The 20,383-nt window shown below is 49.5% G+C and overlaps 3 protein-coding genes and 1 long non-coding RNA gene across 5 annotated transcripts; 1 reads left to right on the top strand and 3 right to left on the bottom strand.

The window, feature by feature from the left end:
• Window positions 1-3,940: 3,940 nt before the first annotated feature.
• LOC112271461 lies at window positions 3,941-5,615 on the bottom strand. Its single transcript, XR_002964444.1, has 2 exons — window positions 4,850-5,615; window positions 3,941-4,448 (listed from the first exon to the last, which is right to left on the bottom strand). It is a non-coding gene; the product is annotated as an uncharacterized LOC112271461 (long non-coding RNA).
• Window positions 5,616-6,069: 454 nt separating this feature from the next.
• Window positions 6,070-10,774, bottom strand: LOC100832995 (probable disease resistance protein At1g61300). The gene is made up of 2 exons (XM_003558280.4): window positions 9,537-10,774; window positions 6,070-8,246 (listed from the first exon to the last, which is right to left on the bottom strand). The coding sequence occupies exons 1-2, from the start codon at window positions 10,566-10,568 to the stop codon at window positions 6,498-6,500; spliced, it is 2,781 nt and encodes a 926-aa protein (XP_003558328.1). The 5' UTR covers window positions 10,569-10,774; the 3' UTR covers window positions 6,070-6,497.
• A 1,952-nt stretch (window positions 10,775-12,726) lies between these two features.
• Window positions 12,727-16,566, top strand: LOC100843021 (tyrosine-specific transport protein). Of its 2 annotated transcripts, none has more exons than XM_003561765.4 (7): window positions 12,727-13,409; window positions 14,001-14,424; window positions 14,894-15,031; window positions 15,215-15,374; window positions 15,529-15,661; window positions 15,764-15,934; window positions 16,067-16,566. In XM_003561765.4, the coding sequence occupies exons 1-7, from the start codon at window positions 13,041-13,043 to the stop codon at window positions 16,319-16,321; spliced, it is 1,650 nt and encodes a 549-aa protein (XP_003561813.1). In that variant the 5' UTR covers window positions 12,727-13,040; the 3' UTR covers window positions 16,322-16,566. The 2 variants fall into 2 exon arrangements, with proteins under 2 accessions (XP_003561813.1, XP_024313887.1); XM_024458119.1 differs by lacking the exon at window positions 12,727-13,409 and adding an exon at window positions 13,666-13,874 and having other exon boundaries at window positions 16,067-16,491.
• Window positions 16,567-17,737: 1,171 nt separating this feature from the next.
• Window positions 17,738-19,037, bottom strand: LOC100842717 (cytosolic sulfotransferase 5). Its single transcript, XM_003561764.2, has one exon. The coding sequence runs from the start codon at window positions 18,941-18,943 to the stop codon at window positions 17,891-17,893; it is 1,053 nt and encodes a 350-aa protein (XP_003561812.1). The 5' UTR covers window positions 18,944-19,037; the 3' UTR covers window positions 17,738-17,890.
• Window positions 19,038-20,383: the final 1,346 nt, after the last annotated feature.

Below are 20,383 nucleotides of genomic sequence, written 5' to 3'. Positions count from 1 at the left end.
AAAATCAGGACATGCACTGAAATTGATGCATGGCGGACGACGACGAAGGAAACCTTCCTGCTTTTATTATTAGGGATATATTTTTTTATCAAGGCTTTTAACCAATATTACTCCATCACGTGTGACTTATGTGATACAAATTATTATAACCATAAACAAGAGTATTTTTAAATAAGAATGCAATGATATAAATTTTATTTCAAAATATATATACACTAATAGACTAATTCTTGGTCAAAAGTAGGGTGAAGGTAAACAATACACACCCTAATTTAAGGAGCAGAGGCAGCATGTCATTATTTTTACTACCGCTAAACATATCTCTTCATCTTGCCACTAATGATTAACTACCGCTAATCATATCTCTTCCCCCGGTTTATGCATCTTTGGTCATTCCGAAAGACAAGGATAGTTTTTTAAGCACACCTTATCACTCTCATAAAGTGCCATGTCAATTGTGTTATGACTGAAGTGCTCTGCTATTCAGCACCCACATATCTATACCTGTATAAAAAGTACGGACCATTTCCTTCACCAAAAAATTTCGTCGCCTGTCAAACTTTCCTTACCTCGCCCCACGCTCTCCTCACCCGATCCCACGCCCCAGGCCCAGCACCCCGCAGGCCCAGCAGGGCCCGAAGGAAGAGATCAATCGGGCCCAGCACCCCGCAGGCCCAGCAGTGCCCCAAGGAAGAGATCGATCGGCACGCTCGCCTCGCCTATCAGGTTCTTCCGATTGATCTAGATGAGACAGGAACTGCCATATACAATAATCACGTAACTGAATCCAATACGGCAGCGGCCATAAGCGGACGCGCGCATGTATACATAACCCGTATCAGTTTAGGTACCGCCCAAAATACCCCAGGAAGAGATCGATCAGGCACTTTCCTTCCCTCACCCCACGCTCGCCTCGCCCACCCCAGGAAGAGATATCCATCATCTTCTTTCCAGCAGCGATCCACGCCCCCAGTCCCCGCGTCTCACCAATCAATCCATCTCCAACCATGGTATGATCCTTTTTTCGCTGCAAGTTTTTTACAGTTAAGATGATAGCAGCAAACCAGATTTTGGCAGCTTAGATCTTGAAACTATCAACAAACATGGAAGAAAAAAACATATTTAGTGCTTGTGTACCTCCCAGTTAGCCCAGCCCTCCATCAATTGAGTTCTTTTAAGGATTTGCTCGGCTCTCTGAAGAAGATAACATGGATTACTGCCAATCATCATTATATATTCAGCTGTGTCATGCATGGAATTCAAACTATAGAGTAAAGGTTCGTAAAGGTCATACCCCGAAATCAAAGAAGAAATTTGACCAGTCTACCATAAATAATTCCAAAGCACTTCGCCGTAACAAGTATCTGCAACAAGTCATCAAAATCACCAACTGAGTGGATGAAAAATAAAAACTAAACTATATGGTGCGTTGATTCATAGATGTTGCATTGAGTTATTCACTCTAACAGCACAGAATATACATATTTTGTTAGAACAAAATAGGAAATATGCATAGTACGAGTATATCAAACATGAACCAGATCAAAAAATATAATTTACCTCCTGCTATATATCTGATGTAGAGAAGAGACCAACCACTCCTTGTCTTTATCTTGCTGGTAATATTGGCCACTATACAATGTACCACAAGATAAAATTGATGACTATATGCTAATGCCACGCTGAAATCAATATACCTTAATAAGTTGATGAACAACCATCTGCTAATTGCATCTGACTATCTATGCTAATTCTATTTTTTTTTACTTTGTTGTACCTATGCTTTAACCATATGTTGACTCCATCCTTTTTTTGTGCTTGCAGAACATAGATCAAGATTTTGAAAACCGGCCTTTAAAGAAAGCAAAAAATTGTGAATCAAGTGTTTTGAATGATCCATTAACATCACCTTCCATCTCAGCATCATCTATGATTTCAGATCTTCAGATAAATACCGACCGTTCCCTTCACTACGCGGTTTCGTCGTCTGTCAAATTCCCTCTGTCCGCCTCGCACCGGTCTGCGTGCAGGAAAGAAAAATCGAACCCGGTCACTCTTATCTCTACCCCAACCTCCACCGCCGCCCTTCATGTCAAACCTCGCACGACGTCTCTCGTCCCACAATCACCGAATTCCAAACCCCAATTCCTTCCCCAACGCCCATGCTTCACTGAGTTCTCTCCGCTGCACCCTCTCCCACCGCCGCCCGCCTCCGCATGCCCGTACCAGCGCCCACGCCCGCGTGCAAGAAAATAATCGCTGCTGATTTCCCGGCTAGGGACGGGTCTCTGCTCGCCGACGCCCCTTGTGAGAACTTCCAGATTTCGCTCGGCCGAGCGGCCGAGGCGCCGATGAAGGCTGCACAACACCCGTTCCCGCGACCTCTGCTGCATCGCCATCGCCTCCCGCCGCCTCTACCTCCATGCCTCCCTCTGGTCAGGACTCCTTTCCCGTGTCATCCCCTTACAATTCCAGCGCTCTTCATCGTCATCCTGCTCTTTCGCAGCAAAACCAAGTAATCTCCCTCTCTGCTCTTCATGTTTCAGTTTATTTCCCCGTTTGAGCGGACGTCTTATGATGTTCTACTGCAGGTTCGAGAGGCACAAGGCACGGATGGCGGGGGCGACGCGGAAGGGCGCGTGCTGCGCAGCTGCCGTGCCGCAAGCGGTTGACAGAGCTGGAGGAGTCGATGTGTGCGGAGGGGAACAGGATGAATCAAATTAATGGTGTCACTGTACTGCAAAATTAACACACACACACCCCACACACACACACTAATTCCATTGCGAGTTTGTTTCCTGTATGGCATTCGTTCTTTTCTTTTTTGTAAACTATGGCATTCGTTCTTGATGTTATAAACTGCAGTACGATGTAGAGAGTAGAATTGACATTTTACAATTGCTAAATATCCCATGCATATCTAAATAGTACTCCCTCCGATCATAAATTGTTGTCGAAATATTACATGCATATAGACGCTTTTTAAGAATAGATACATTCATATATATTTGGACAAATTTGAGTCAAGAATTTAGGATCAGAGAAAGTATTGTATTATCGTAAGAACTAAGTAGCCTTGGGACTTTAAATTGGGCGATTAGAGTTACAAATATCCTACACATACACCGACGGATCCACAGGGTGGACAGGGTGGTCCATGGACCATCCTGGGATTTTGGATACAGCCTATATACTCTTTAATGTCACAACACAAAATACACACAAAAAAATACAGCCAAACACAGGTCTAGACGCCCAATGTCAAGCCCATGATCTCCTCCTGGATCTTCTTTGCCTTTGTGTACGTGAATCAAGCAGTTTGGCCTAACGATTGCTGAGAACAAAAAATGAACAGTTTGCAGCGAGCCAGCGATCGCGACCGGCCAACTTGCAAATATGACGTGCAGATTGGAAGAACTTGCAGTCGGCTGGTTAGACGTATAGGACGTGTCCGGCCGCCAGCAAACGTCGAACCACGACGAGTCGACGGCAGCAGCGCCGGAAATGGCAACTCCCTTTTCGGCCTTTCACTTAATCAAATCAAGATTTGCTTGTTGTTCAAACTCAAATCATTGCATAATTTTGGTTGCAAATTATATTTGAGGTAAAAAGAAATTGTTCATTGGACCACCCAGCCTCAAAATCCTAGCTTGTAGCTAAGGCACTACGGGAGCAAAAGGTATTGCTCAAGACTTGTTTGCATAATCGCACGGTATAACCTTTTCCTTATGCAGACTCTGGAGATCTCTTAAGAGCATATATACTTGTAGTTTAGTCTACAAGTGGGAGCCGACAGAAGTTCGCAGCAGAAATTTTTGTAAAATTATCTCAGTGCCTAAATTTAGGGATTACATATGAAATAAACTTGGCAAACAATAGATTTCTTATGAAAGGTTTCTTCCATGAATTGTTTTTATTGTCCCGTTGCAACGCACGGGCATTCAGCTAGTTTAAGTTAAAATTTAACCACAAATTTCTTACACTTTGATAATTTTGAAGTCATTCACCGAGCTCATTGTGGAGCAAAAATAATATGTTTAACAAGAATCATGGCTTGGCCACATTTTTTAGGGCTCAGTAAAATATTAGTTTGCCAACAAGAGCACACAAATTAAGATGTATCAATACTGGAAACATCATATTAACATATTGAAATCTTGATAACAAGGGCTTCATGTTGTCTTCCTTCCAAGCAGCCCATCTCTTGATCTCAAAATCAAGTGTTACAGGTTCCAAATGAAAGTAAACTCGACTAAAAATTCTGCATAGAAAGCATAGCCTAATGAGTTTTCTAATGACCCACAAAGGGTTCAGAAAAATATATCCCAGAACATCAACTTCAGTATTTGAAGGACACACAGCCAGATAGTGCTTAAAACAGGAGCTCACTGTAATTTATGCTTGCATAATTCAGATCAACAATGAGAAATTCATGATCAGATGACAATCTGTAAGAGCAACAGTGAGTAAATTAAATGTCGTTTCTGTGGTGCAAAGAGCTAAGTACCAGTATATCATTGACATTTCAACTATATTTAGCACAGATTAAACGATCTTATGAAACAACAAGTGCTCTAGCTAGCTCACTACCAGACTCAAATCCTAGAGCTAAGTTGCTAATTGCATATTCAGGCTGCAGCTTCTATGACTGTTGAGCTAAATTGATTGTTACCAATTAAGATTTACAAAATTTAGTTTTTGCAGGTTCACATCCACAGTTTGGTATAGAGCCTGGAAATGGTCTAACAATTCAAGCATTTGCAGAAGCTTGATCTCTATTATGTATATATCAAGCTAAGTACAGTAAAATGTACAAATGAAAAATCCATGCCAAAGCTATGTATTCCACCTGAAGAAAACCACCAGGAATTCATGATGCACTCATGGAATCAGCACAGAATCCTAAGAGTCTAAGACTGGTCTGGTATAAGACATTTCCTTAAGCCCCTAATATTCAGGCCATCCAAGTGGAAAAGTTCCTAGTAAAAAGATATAGGCAAGAAAGCAGGGAAGGCGCGGCTAGTAGCAGGGGATGGCGTGGGTGGCTTCTTCCACTCAAAACTCCTGCAAAATCACATAGCTGAATTTACCGTTGATCAATCACACACACCACACTGAATTTATCTGCGATGCCGTCCAGCAGACTGGGGAGCTAGGACTCCAGTGCTTGGTTAACAAACCAATCCAAGCATACCAAGATCGATCAGGTAGCTTTGTTGAGAACACAACATTATTAATCGTCCAATTAGCAGCAAGGGCAACGCAGAAGGGGAGAGAGACAGAGGGGGGCGAGGCAGGAAAAGAGGGGACGCGCAAGGGAGAGTGGCCGGGGGGGAAGACGGACTGGTACCCGGGAGGCGCGCGACGGTTGGGTTGCCAGGATATGTGGACGGATGGGCTCGCGGCGTGGTGCTCGCAGCGCACGATTACAACAGCGTACGAGCTGCACGGCGAGCGGGGGCTTCATGTGGGGCCGCGATGTTGAAGCGGAGGTGGCTGAGGACCGCGAGGGGCCGCTGCGCAGAAGCTCTCAGGGCAAAAAGGTAGCCCCTTGCCCTCTTGCGCTGCGTTGACGAGGGAAGGGGAGGGAGCAGGTGGGGTAGTGCCGTAGTGGGGTGAGATGGATGCCCTTTTTCATCGTGTGCGGGTGGGAGGACGGAAGAAAAAACCACTTCGTGGAAAGGAGCGTTCGACGCGCGCGGTGGGCAGTCTGGGACTACGTACGGACGACGGAGCAAAGCAGAGACGTGAGGAGAAGATATTTGGGGAGAACGGTTGATGCAACATAATTTACAAGTTTACGACCACGCCTTTCAGGATGTTTGATAGGTGACGAAACTGTGATGAAAGAAACAGTTCGTATTTTTTAGATAGATATAGATATAGATGAATCCAACGGCGAGGAAGGGCGGTCGCGCGGAAAGTGAACCGGGGAAGGCCCAGAGGGCCACGAGCCCATGATGACTGATGAGTACTCTAAATTTTCATAAGTTGATATAGTTCTCTAAAAAAACAAAATCCAAAAGTTGATACAGATGTTCATAAATTGTTTTAAAAATGATCCCAATAAATAAAACTTGATAGAACTACTCCCTCCGTTCCGAATTAACTGACATACATAAACTAATTAAAATGATTTCGTTAGCTCATCTACCCTCGTGCTCCTTGCCAATTTTTCTCACACCTTTATTGCACATACAGAGATGTGCATGCACTAGATTCTGTTTTGAATTATAGATGTTGAAGGTAATTAAAATGAATGGCTAAAACTAGCTATGAAGAAATTTAAAAGCCAAAAAAACAAATTCCTTCTTGCTATCTCAAGGTAAACTCCAAAAACTTAAACTTCAAAAGAAAATCATGTATGCTTTGTTCGGTTGTCCATTTCCTACCATGCATCCGAGCTTATTTATCATCTTCAAACAGACCAAGACGCGCCAAAACTCGAAACTGCGTGAGCGTGAGCTTAGCAGCAGCAACCACCATCGCTCTCAGTCTCAGAGCAGCACGGGAACAAAGCAGGACTTGACGTCGTCGCCCGCCCACTGCAGCCCGTTCCACCAGTGTCTGTCGGCCTCCACCCTCACCTTCCCCTGCCCGCTCGCCGGCCGCATCGGTATGCGCCTCAGCCGCGAGCACCCTCTCGTCTGCAGCCGCCGCAGCTCCGGGAACGCGCACTCCCCGCCGCCGTCGCGGACGGCCTCCAGCTTCGCCAGCCCCAGCAGCGCGAGGAGCCTCAGCCGCGGGAACGTCACGAGCTCCTCGGCCGCACTGCCCCCTTCCGCGGCGCCGCCGAGCAGCCTCGTCATCCCGTTGCAGCCGCTGAGGTTGAGCGACTCGAGGCAAGGGAGGTGCTGCACCCAGGTGATGTGCGTCAGGGTGTGGCACGCGCCCATGGCCACCTCACGGAGGCACGACGCCGCCCCGTGCGACCACTCCATGGTGTGGAGCCTCGTGAGGAACCCGAACTTGACCACCTCCAGCCGCGGCGCGTGCGCGTCGGCCACGATCTCCACGACGTCCGACGAGTACACGACCAGCTCCCTCAGGTGCTCCTGCACGCCCCCGAGCTCCGCCGCGTGCTGCGCCGACAGCAGCTCAAGGGACCGCGCGCCGGCCAGCTTCCGCAGATGCAGCGACCGGACGCGCACGCCTGCTGGCGCGAGACTGGCCAGCCTCTGCACGTCGCGGGTGTTGTCCAGCCAGATGCCGAGCGACGCCACGGAAGCGCCGCTGCTCTCCAGGTCGTCGATGACCGGCGCGACGTAGTCGTCCGCCACGGAGACGATGCTCGCCGTGAAGAGCTCTAGGACCTGCAGCTTCCCGAGCCGCGAGATCAGCCCGGCGGGTATGGTGATCTGGATGTAGTAGTTGTCCCGCATGTGGAGATACTTGAGCCCGCTCAGGTTGCCCAGCTCCATGGGCAGAGACAGTATCCGGTTCCTGGACAGGTTGAGGTACTCCAGGCTGACCAGGCAGCAGATCTCCATGGGGAACGCGTCCACGATGCCGGTGTCCTCCAGGTCCAGGTACGTGAGCCTGGTGAAGTGCTGGATCGCCTGGAGCATCTTCCGCGGCAGGGCGCGGTTGCACTGCAGCATCAGCGACGCCGGCTGCGCGTCCGACAGGCCCGCCGCCGCCGCCTTCGCGGGGGCCTCCTCGATGGCGTTGTGCATCAGGGACACCCGCTGCGCGTCGCGCCACAGCGCCTCGTCGCGGGGCGGCTCCCTGAGCCCGACGCCAGCGCGGACCAGCCACTTGCCCGGCGCGAACCGGAGCGCCGCGTCGCGGAGGGCGTCGTGGAGCCGGACGTGCGTGTCGGACGGGCACATGTTGTACCGGTGGTTGTCCCCCTGCTCCAGGAGGCGGGCGGACTCCAGGATGGAGAGCACCGAGTGCCCGAGCCGGTGCGCCTCCTCGACGTCGTCGTTCCCGGCGGCGAGATTAATGGGGAGCAGGCCGAGGCCGATCCAGCACTGCAGGAGCTCGTCCTTGGAGATGTTGTGGTCCTCCGGCCAGAGCGCGCAGGTCAGCATGCACTCCCTCGCCATGTCGCTCTCCAGGTTGTCGTAGCAGAACTTCACGAGGGCGTGCGTGCTTTCGTCTGGGCCGGACTTGCCGCTCGAGAGCTGCGGATTTTTTAGCTTGTCCAGCGCATTGCTCCACTCCTCTGGTGTACGTTTGTTTGACATGGCGCGGCCGACGATGGCGAGGCACAGAGGCAGGCCCTTGCATTCTGCAGCCACCTGTTTTGGGACAGGGCGAGCAAGCTATCAGTGAAGAATGGTTTTTGAAGAAATCGTCTGTTCAGTGAAAAGTAGACTTGAACTAATCTGAACTGAAATGTAGATTAGAAATTACATGTCCTTGAACAAGTCAGTGCAGAAAGGCCAAATACTGCTTTTAGATTAAAAAAACACATTTGGTGGAAACTTCTATATGGACAGACAATATGAAATGCAGATGCACTAGGTTGGGATGTGAATTTTTGTCATGGAAATATTGGATTATTTTCCCTTGCGAGAAAATAATATTCACTGTTTATAGAAGACTCAACACCTCGCCGTAATATCGCCAATCTCGACACGAATTCAGAACTTATGGATACAGCAAGGTCACACATACCCAACCTGCCCATCAGCCCCCAGAATGCCTCTTTGACTCGCACAATTAAAACAGATATATGAATAAACTGTAGGATTGGGAGTGCAATCTCATACCCACTTGAACTATAAATGTTTAAATTTGCAATAAAGTTTTTAAATTGCACCATAGGAAAAGAAATTAATATTCCAGGTGTTTATGAATGAATGAACTGTCTACGAAACATAGTGTAAAGGAACCAAAATTCAGAAAAAGAATTCCTTTATTTACTCCTACAAATCAAACGATCCACATATTTAGGCAAAAATACTAAGGCTCCCAACCTCCAAATTTATATCAAAATCCCGTGAATCAAGGAGACTCTCACTGATCGGGTGGCAATTTGGATATGATTACCATCCAACATTCCCATTTAGACTATTTGTTTTGCTATGTGTTCAACCGACTTAGGATTTGCATTATCGCTTCATCCATCATCCATATCAGATCAATTGCCATACCAATCACCGGAGAATTTGTTATGTTGTGAGTCAATACGGCTATGTATCTAGTGACTAGAAGTACATTTCATCGATGCAAACGAAATTCACTGAAATTGAAATTAGTGGGGTATATTGGATTTTGTATGAAGGAAGTACAGAAATAATGTGTACACTACATGTCCATATGAAATTATGTGTAGTTACAGGGTATACATTAGGCCAACTTTTGTCAGAATTTACAAATGTTCCGATTGATTTTTGTATTGAACTCTGTACACTACTTTTAAAATTTGTATTATAATCATCGTGTAGCTTCTGTGCATGTATGATCAAATGAATTAAAACTCATACGTAGGGGGAATAAAATGGTTGCCAAATCGGAAATGCAGCGTACGATTTGAACAAATCTGAAGCTTCCAAACGCAGACAGAAATAGATCGAGCGATTTACCTGTCTCGCAAGTGTGGAAATTTGCGTGTCCCAACGGACGGCCTCCTCGCCAACATTACCTTCAAATAGGTTCCACGCGTCGTCTTCGTTCAAACGCTCCATCTTGATCTTCTTGCGGCAGCCCATGTCAGCGCACACCGTCTCGCTCCTGGACGCCACGATCACCTTCCTCACCCGACCCGCCACCACGCCGAAAGGCTGCGGGATGCCGACCCTCTCAAGGTCGAGGCGCTCCCACACGCCGTCCAGCAGGAGCAGGAAGCTCTTGTCCCTGAGGAAGCTGAGGATCCCGGCGGCCTGCGCCTGCTCGGTCGGCGCTTCCCGCAGGCCGAGCACGGCGACGACCTCCCTCTGGAGATTCGCCACCGTGCAGTCCCTGGACGCCGCGACGAGGAAGACGTGGTCGAAGAACGGCGCGACGCGGCCGCACACGCCGCGGACGTGCTTCAGCAGCGTGGTCTTGCCCACGCCGCCGGCGCCCCAGACGCCGAGCGCGGCGTCGCAGTCGCCGAGGAAGCGGAGCGCCTCGTTGAGGCGGGCTCTGGTGGCGCCCGTCGTCGCGGGCAGCGGGAGCTCGAGCTCCTCGGGCTGGAGGAGCAAGGGCGGGGGCGCCTGCGGCGTGGCCAGCGCGGCCTCCAGCAGCGCCGCGCCCTGCTCCTGGATCGCGCGCACGATCTTGAGCTGCTTCTCGGCCAGCGCCCCTGCGGCGACGGCGCCGGCGGCCAGGAAGTACTGCAGCAGGCGGATGACGTAGAGCTGGCCCGCGTCGTGCCGCGCCTTGATGGACGCCACCTCGTCCTGCGCCTCCTGCGCGCGCCGCAGCCACGCGCGCGTCTGCTCCGACTCCGGCGCGCCGTCCAGCTGCTTCAGCACGGCGGCCCGCAGCTGCAGCAGGGCCTCCACGGCGTCGTCCAGCTCCTTGACGCGCCTGTCTGCGTCGGCCAGCGGCTGCCACCACTTGCCGAAGAAGAGCACCAGCAGCGCGCCGCCGAGGGCGAGCGAGGCGAGCACGGCCGCGAACTGCATCTCCATCGATCTCCCACCACAGATCAAAATCGGCCGTCAGCGCGGTCGGATCTTCTTTCGCAGGCACGGCGGCGTGGCGCGGGGACGGATCTAGCAAAGAAGGTAAGCTGGCATCGGTGCGCAATGGCGTGCGTGTTTGTGTGGGTGGAACACGACGGAGGGGACGGGGGGTTTAAGTGGAAGGGGGGAGTGAGTAGTTGAGCTCTGAGTCTGGGGAGTTAATGGCGCAATGAAGGCGGCATCGAAATCGGTTGGACGCTTTGGCTGGCTGGGCCGGACTGGGCAGCTGCCTTCACTTGTGGGACTCACGAACGAAAAGGAGTCTCAGGGATCCACGCTGGCTGGGGTGGCCGGCCATGCAGAAGACGCAGTGGCGTTGCCGTTGCGCCTTCCTCACATGACATTCACGGCGCCAGGGCATGGATCCACCGGTGCTCAGCTGCTCTCATTAGTGCAAGGGAAGACAAACGAAACCGGGGGCGACCTCATTAATTTTGCTGTCCCGGAGAGAGCGCGGGGCACGGCTAGGGCCGTAGGAGGTTTAGGGACAGGAAGCATACAAATGGCGTGCAATAACCACTGATCGATATCTGATTCATACTTTTTTTGTTCAGTTTTCTAGATGCGTCGACTGTATGAACTCTGCGTGGCCGGGGCAATGGTAACAACACCATGAATCCATGGGCCACCGTGGAGTTGGAGTATGATCGATCAAAGGAGAAACTGGCGGATGGTTAGGAATTGATTATTGATGAGGCCGCGACTTCGTTTTTCAAACCACTTTTGCTTTGTTGCAAATGTGGGGTCTTGCATCAGGGGACCCAACATTGTGAAGGTCTGAGCTGGAAAACCCTGATTACTAGTCGCAGCACAAAAATGTTTACTTCCATCATCTACTTGCTGCTATATGGACCTTGAAATCGCCAGCTTGGACGGTGACGTAAATATGACATCGAAGAGAAGAAAGGTGCAGCAATTAATAATTGTATGAACTATTCGGTGGTTCGTAAATAGACGGCATTCTAGAATATCTGCAGTCCAACTTTATAACTTTGACAGTTGCTATACCAACAGAAAATAGTTTGGTGAAGTGAAAACTAATACTATTAGATCTGTCATGAAATTCTTTTGGTGGCATTCTTTTGGACGAAACAGTACATCGTATTACTATATTTCCAAGGAGTTCGACCTGCAAAATACAAAGTTTACAAGAAACAGAAAAACAAACTAGACAAGGGACTAAGGCCTAACCTGAACTCAGGGGACATCATCAACCCCTGAAAAAAAACTTGGCTAGCCCGTCGTTGCATGTAGTGTTTTTTTTTTTCGAAAAGGAGGACTTCCCCCGGCCTCTGCATCGATCGATGCACACAGCCATTAATCCAAAAACATCGGTGGATGAATCAACTAGAGATCTTGTACATAGATTGGTAGGCCGTCAGGGCATGCGGTACTGATAATGGCCACCCCATTCATCAGGCTTGTAGGTAGAGATTGGTGCCTTTGGATATTTGGATCAATGTATTCATTTTGTCAAGCCGAATAAATCAATAAAATGTGGATGTGTGCATCATTTTGATGCAAAGGTCTGAGATTGAACCTCCTTTTCAAAAGAAAAAAAGATCTTGTACATGTCCAAAACATCATCTATTTACAAATGAAGGGCGTATGAAATTGCACTTTGTCCTTCCAGCGTTACCTGGAATGGAGCCTGTTGTTGCCCAGGGACAACATTGGAATTAGGCGGTGTTGATTGACCTAGATCTAAGTTGTTAGTTTAGGTTTACGCTACCGCGGAGGTCGTCGTATATTTTTTAAAGTGACACATTGATGTTTTTTGAATATATTTTGTCGGCTCGTGGTGTGTGACCTATTCATATGTTAGGAAGAGTGATAAGTGTGGTGTTCGACCAGTTATTTGAGTCGCCACGACTTCCCGAGTCAACTCGAAGTTATACCAACTCTTTGTCGTTGATCCGGGCCAACACGTCTTCCTATACTCGACGACATCTGGGCTCCCAAGTTGGTTCATTGGATGCAAAATGAATTCAATTATTCTAAGACCAAATGATAGGAACCAAACAACTTTATATTGCAGCCTCTGAAGGTATGCAATTTTATTAAATCGTTTGGCCAATGTTTATTCAGGTGATCCAAAGTTCCTTTTCTTTTTGAAAAAGTGTTCCAAAGTTTTTGAGCTATGAACATATGAAGAGTCAATCTTCAAAAATATGGGATTTCCCCTATCCTTTTCTCTACGGTACGGTGAAAAAGTGACATGCACGGTCCAGAATCTCCGAGCATCCATGCGCTCGCCTGTCTTGCTGTGCACCACAGCTTCGAAGATTCCGTCTCCTCTCCAGACGGACGCAGCCAATCGAGTTCGAGATTCCTTCCACGCGGAGTATATTCATTCCCAGGCCGCTCTCCAGTGATTAATCCCCTTCTCAATCTGTCATCCATCGGCTCTCCTCCAGAATGCAGGGCGTCCTCATCAGGCGCGCGCAGGCGCAGGCGCACTGGCACTGTCCAGCCAAGGTCCCCCGCCACGTCCCGTTCATCTGCCCGGCGTCATGCATCCCAAGAAGCAGAAGCCTTTGCTGCCCCAGCAAACGTTGCGGCGCCGCCGCTGGCGAGCGCGCGCGAGCCGTCGCGGTGAGAGCGCGCGGGCGCCGGGAGCAAGCGCCGCCGCGGCCGGAGGACGCTGCTGGCGCCGGGGACGGAACCGGAGCGTCGTCCGCCGGTGGCGCCAAGAGATGTGGGAGCGTGGCCGGCGCCGTCGCGCTCATAGTGGGGACAAGCATCGGGTCCGGCATCCTCGCCGTGCCGCAGAGCACCGCTCCCGCGGTGAGTTCTTCTTTGAACCAGAGGTTTCTGCCAGAGATAAATAAAACCGCTGGGGTGAACTTATCCTCTGGGGCTCTCGGCACGTCCACAGTTGCACCAACAACGATCCTTCCACTGATGAAAGTGAGATCTCAGGATGATGTGGAGTGGAGTAATTTCCGATGGCCCAGCTACCCGCACCTCTATCAGCACAGTGAATTGCCACAGTACGGAGGCGCCCATAGGAAAGTTTCTCCGCAATACACACATCCCAGACAGCCACATGTACCTGCCCACAGCATAACCCGATTAACTTGATGTTCCTTAGTCGCTGCGTGCATTCATTCAATTGGTAACGTACTCGTCAGTTTTGGCTGGCGGAACCAATCTTTGTCTGCATCATTGTCCCACTTGGAGCCTTCTCGATCTGAAAACACGATGCCCAGAGCTGGAAGAAAGAAAAAGGGAGATCAAGAATTTCACCAAGTACAATTTTACCCATTTAATTCTGCATGGATTAATACGCAACAGAAACAATACAGTACTTAACAATCTTTCGGTCTGACAAAAAAAAAGTATCATTCTCCCCTTAACACTACGGCAAATTGGCAGGGCTTCATTCCGAGCGCCGTATGCATGATCGTCTGCTGGGCCTTCCTGGTGACCGAAGCGCTGCTCCTCGCGGAGATCAACGTCCACCTGTGGCGGAAGAAGAAGAAGAAGAAGAAGAAAGACGAGCAGGATGATGGCGAGAACAGCGGCGGCGGCGGCCTGGAGGTCATATCCCTGAAAAGCATGGCGCAGGAGACGCTGGGCGAGTGGGGAGGGAACCTGGCCGCCATCGCCTACCTGTTCCTGTCCTACACTTCCATGGTCGCCTACACGTCTAAATCCGGCGAGGTGCTGTCGCGCTTAACCGACGTGCCCGAGGCAGTCTCCGGCGCCGCCTTCACGGCTGCCCTCGCGCTCCTCATCGCCGCCGGTGGCACGGGCGTCACCGCCCAAGTGAACCAGCTGCTCACCTCCTTCATGATAGGTAACTAGTAGTACCGTTTTGCAGCTCGCTCACGCACGCGACGCAAGTTGTGCATCTGAATTTTTAGCTGCCATGGCCGGAAATGTATCTGTTGAGATGAAGAGCAAGTAGCATAGGAATAGTACTGAGAACGGATGGATCGCTATTTAGATGTGCATTAATGCACAATGAGGACAGATCGTGCTCCGAGCCCGTGGTTTATTCTGCTGTTTGATCATTTCCATGCATATACTTGCCACACTTGTTGTCATACAAGCACATGGTATTCCTAGCGGAAAGTAGCATAGGGGTCCCAATTCCCAGCTCCAAGTAGACTACAGAGTAAGAATTAATAACACCTTGCATTGAAAAGAGAAGAAGAGAGCTGAAGTGATAACAGAACAGCAGATACACCTTACGACTTACAAGTAACGATACTTGTCACACTTGCTGTCATATACAACATGATCTGTCCTGGGTACTGATGCAGGGTTACTGCTAACGATTGAAGTCTCGGCTGTAGCGTTGGGTGGTGGTCTGAGCCTGCCAGCCAACACCCACTGGGAGCAGGTTCCCGCAACGCTGCCCGTGATCATCTTCACGCTGGTCTACCACGATATCGCACCAGGTACAAATCAATCTCTCGTCGCATATCGATTTTCCACGCTCCAGCTTATTTCCACCCCGCCAGATCAAATTAAATTGGTTCAAGGTCGTACTCGTAGGATCAAAGCATATGTACTGAACATATGTACGTGCCAGGTACATATGTACGTGGCAGTACGTACTGAACATTTCCCTATTTTCGCAGTGATTTGCGCGTACCTGGAAGGGGACCTCGCGAGGATCCGGCTCTCGATCCTCGTCGGGAGCATCGTGCCGCTGCTGTCCTTGCTCGTGTGGGACGACATCGCGCTGGGCCTCTCCACGGATCTCAGCGGGTTTGGCATTCAGGACGTGTTAAAGACAGAGTAAGCAGTTATTATTAGGCGCACTGCGCACGCCGCGCAGTCGTACCAAGAAGAAAATGCGCGTGTACATGTGCCAGCGATCTGCGGCCTATCTGGATAACGCTGGAGGCATTGATTTGAATCCCATCGGCAAATGATTTACGTTCTTTCGCAGATGGAGCAACGCGATGGTGGAGACATTCTCGCTGCTGGCCGTCGGGACGTCGCTCATCGGGACTCTGCTTGGAGCTTCGCAGTTCTTCATCGAGCAGATGACCAGTCTAGTGCTCTCTTCAGGCCAGCGAGATGTATGTGCAATGCTGCTACACCACAACGGTTTATGCTCACCAAACTGCTTCAAATAACAATCTCTTAGTAACTTGTTTTGACAAAGCAAGTGGTGAGTGCAGGAGAAGACCAACGAGGACGCTTTTGAGGATGATGGATCAAAGCATCTTGGTTGGAAAACGTTGCTGGAAAACAACAGGCTCAGCTACGTTGCCACAGGGGTTGTGGTTGTCCCAACCATGATCATAGCAGCTGCTGTCCCGGATTCATTTTCCATAGCTACTGACATTGCAGTAAGTGTATACATCAAAAACATGTCTGCACACCTTCAACTCTTGGGCTAAATTAATTTGGGAAAATTAGACACAACGGATTATAGAGAACTTACTACTAGTAACTCAAACGCTTGATTTTCTCATGTTTAGGGCGGCTACTGCATGACCATCTTGTATGGTGTTCTCCCTCCACTGATGGCCTGGTCTATTGGCTCTAAGTTATCTGATCAAAACGTCGGGCTTGCAGAAGTAGAAACATCTATGGGTGGCAAGGGAAAGGTGGACTTCACTAGTGCAAAACCAGTCCTAGTGGGGATGGGGGTGTTCTCTGTATTAATGGTCTTCGAGCAAATCTTGCAAGACTTGTTAAGTTTTAACTCCTATCTCCTCACGTGGACTAGCTAGGATAGAAAGAAGTAAAAAAAAAGGAGTAGCAACTAGCAAGTGCCGAATAAGTAGAGAATGTTTCTCCATATGGTTTCATGGTTGAGGAAAAAAGATGTTAGTTTCATCATGTAAATCAGTAACTGTTGAAGTTCAAATGGCGATTGTGAACCCACCTTTCCCGCGCACAACTTTGCCTCTTACCCATGTTAATTTACCATAAATCAATAAAAATTACCCTCTTGTGCCCACAAGAGGGTCAACCATGGATGCCGTCGAGGAGGAGAAGATGGATGCAGCCGGGGAGCAGCAGGTAGCTGCTGTCGACGAACACCAGACCACGCCTGAGGGATATGTTCAGGCCCCCCCAAAATACAAAAAAAAGGTGCGTATCCTTCAACTCAACTTTTAGTTTGGTGTCTTGCAACTTAAGAAGCCATTGTGCAAATCCAGAAAAGGAGAGAAAACAAAGAACCTCAAAAAGAAGAGGAGGAAGAAACTCTGAATATTTGGTGTGTAATTTGTCAGTTAATTGACGAGTTAACATGTTACTGAATGAACTTGTTTGGGATCTTCTAATTAACTAGTTTCGGATTTTCAGGGGGCATGGTGCCACAAGTTTTGGTAGTGACTTGCTAATTAACTTGATTGGGATCTTCTAACTGGCTGGTTTTGTGCTTGAGCACAAGCTTTGTCTGCTGCACCTACATGGTTACTAAAATCTGCAGGTAAAAAATAACACACACTAGCAAACATCTAGATGGTCTACAGTTTCTGTTTTCTTCTTTAGACCTTTTGTTCTTGCGTGTTATACACCCAAAGTTGGAGCAAGATCATGTACACTCATAATCAATGTTCATTGTTCGGGTAAATATGCATGAAGGCGAGTTCCAGTTTATCCGATAACTTCTTTTTTTTGCTGGGATATCATATGTGTATGTACAGAAAAAGAATACAACTGCACCATTGAACAGTATTATCAGACTGATATGAGTTAAGTATGCATCTTTCGAACAATCGATTGTTTATTCTTAGTTAAGCATGCACACTCTGTTTGGCTTGTTTCTTTACAGAAATCTCTGCTCCATCTCAATTTATATAACCCTGTTCGTATGATGCACGTATGTACGTGATGGTTTTATGTGCATATATATAACAAATCCAATCAGAAGTTTTATGTGCATAGATCGAGTAATTTGTAGTGGCATACATCTAAACTTCTCTAACACAAAAGGGGACTTGTCATGTGGAAAGAAAGAGACTTACAAGAATCCATGAAAATGAAGTGTGCAAATTTTAAAATTGCAAAAAAAAAGGCAACACCAGGGAAGGAAATATGGCACGGTACACCGATGCCATTTCTGAGGTAAAGACAGAAAATTACTTAATGAATGGCACAATACAGTACATGATGAATGAGTTGTCTTTCCCGTCTTGTAAACATGAATTTGGAGATCAACGAATTTATAATACAACTTCATAATAACAATAACAACATTTAAATTTATTTTCCACACTCCATTCAGATTTGCACTCAATGTTTATTGCGATGAAAAATAGGGGCTCGGCGAATTGACGTGCGTCCTCGGTTCACGGGAAAGTGAGCCCCGTGTCTCGAAATTTCTCTGCGACGATATCGTCCATGCGGCGTGCCATCTCCGGCGTCATGTGGTTCACCCAGTCGCCGGCCACTCCCTTCCGGAAGAGGGACTTGATGGGGAAGTTGACGTAGGGCAGGTGGCCGCTCTTGTTGGTCTCCAGGCTCCTCATGTTGTCGAGGTTGCATAGCTCGACGACGGCGTGAACGACGCCGGTCTCCTCCTCCGCGTCGGAGAACGGGAGCCCGACGAAGCGCGCCAGCTTCCTGACGTTCTCCGCGGGGTCACGCAGCAGCTCCTCGTACCGCAAGAAGAGCACGTTGTCCGGCGTCGCGGCGCTCGCGCGCCAGTACCCGAGGATGTGGTCCCAGAACGGCCCGCTGGAATGGCCGGCGCACAAGGACTCGAAGGTGTCGGCGAACGAGAGCTCAGGGCAGAGCGCCCGACGGAAATGCCACAAGGAGACGGCCATATCCTTGGGCTCCCTGCAGATGTAGACGACCCTGCACCCGCCACCGCCAGCGCCGGATGCCGGCGGCACGGCGCGCGGGAGCATGGCGAGCGGCATGTGCGTGAACATGAGACGCGGGGACGGGAGCGCGTCGAGCACGGCGTCCCGGCCTTGGGCGAAGAACATGTCCATGAAAGGGGCAACCTGATGCGGGTTGAGGCGGAGCAGCGGGTGGTCGGCGCCGGCGGGCGGGTAAGCGCGGCGCGCCATGGTGGCGAACGCCAGCGCGGCGAGCCACGTGGTGCCGCACTTGGGTATGCTGGCGACGACGACGTCGTCTGGGTGGGGCTCGAAGCGGCGCTGGAGAGCGATGGCCCCCGGGATCAGCCCCTCGTGCAGCCAGAAACCCTGGTAGAAACGGAGCTTGAAAAACGGGACGCCGGGCAGCACCGTGCTCGGCAGGGAGGAGACCAGAACGTCCTCATCTTCCGGAGGCCTCTCCGGCACCGGCGCCACGGTGGCCTGGTGGACATCGTCTTCGAAGTCCTTGAATGGGACGGGGCCTGCTTGAGTACTTGTTGCGTTACTCACCATTGCACTAGAGCACTAGCAAAGAATGATCAAGGATGCAAGTGCTCGTCGACCTATGTTGTATCTGACGCTATAAATAGAAGAATGACAAGATCATTTTGCCTGATTGCCTGATATTGATGCGCTTCCTCGTTAACTTAAAAAACGCATGGATCGCATGGTCAATAAAATAACGTCAAGCTTGGATGGATGTACGTACTTTTAGCCTATTCGAAAACGTATTGACAAAACAAGCAACTAAACTGCGTGTCACTGCCCTACGTAACATCAACTTTTTCCGTCCTAAAATAAATGTCGCTGGATCAGAACAAAGTGGGCGACACTTATTTTGGAAGAAACTAGTCCCTCCATCCAAGAATAAAAATCTAAAAAAATACACGTCACTTATTTCGTGACGGAGTATCACGTTAACTTTATGTAACTGAAACTATTTGCATGACCACAAGGACCAGCGGGCTCGGGTCGCCGCTAGGACCGGACGCGGACTCGTGGAGAAGGGAAGAGACTGGAGGAGGGGACTTGCTACGAGGAGATAGGGTTTGGGAACCACGTTAAATGCGTCGGCCTTGTTGGGCTAGGCCCAGACGAGAGACGACGTTGGACGGAGGAGCGGATAGGCCTTTACAAATTCGTTCATTCTCTCCGACCGGGCCAGGCTTATTTTGGGCAGGAAATTGAAGTCCGAGCCCAGCCCGAAAACTGTAATGGTACCAAGGTCCAAACCCGGCCCGGTCTTTCGGCCGGGTTGTCAGGCTGGGCACATGGTATACGCCGGACCGTACCATCTGGACGCGGCTGCTTGCGGCTGCCCGTGTAGTATGTTGTCATGTTGCGGCCAAAGCGGACCCCCGGTGCCTCCGGAGTCTGCTGGACTTGCGGCTGTCCGTGTACGAGCCGTTGGCATCCTGACTTGCGGGTGTCTGGGTGAGTTTTGGGCCTTCCGCATCGGTCTCAAAAAAAAACAAAAAAACTGTGCATGTGTGCTGGGCTGGGGTTTCCTCGCTCCTGGACTCGTGGCTGTTCGGTTGGGTCTTAATGCTGACAAACAAGAAACTAAGGCCGTATGGGATTTGGTGGCCTGACAAAACTCGCACACGATAGCCTGATCGGTATGTATAGCACAGCAATGTTCGCTTCATCCTCTAAAAAAAAAAAGCAATGTTCCGCTACAAAAAAAAGTTACAGGTGATTTAAAAAACAATGTTCGCTTAAAAAAAAACTTAGAACGGCCAAAAAATTACATGTGACTCTAAAAAAAACACAACACAACACCGGGCGAACAAGGATGAACAGGCTTCTCTGGTTCCTGATAACCGACACGGCGTCACCTCCTCCCACAGGATTTTGCGGTTTGGCCCCGGTGGCTTCATAAATCATAGTCATCCAGAAACTGGTGGCCCGTGTACATGGACGCACTATAGCGTTTGTACACACACTCGCCGA

The sequence above is a fragment of the Brachypodium distachyon genome, chromosome 1, assembly GCF_000005505.3.
Source record: "Brachypodium distachyon strain Bd21 chromosome 1, Brachypodium_distachyon_v3.0, whole genome shotgun sequence".
NCBI classification, from domain to species: domain Eukaryota; kingdom Viridiplantae; phylum Streptophyta; class Magnoliopsida; order Poales; family Poaceae; genus Brachypodium; species Brachypodium distachyon.
Note: the sequence above shows the minus strand (reverse complement) of the source record. Positions and strands in the feature narration are given on the sequence as shown.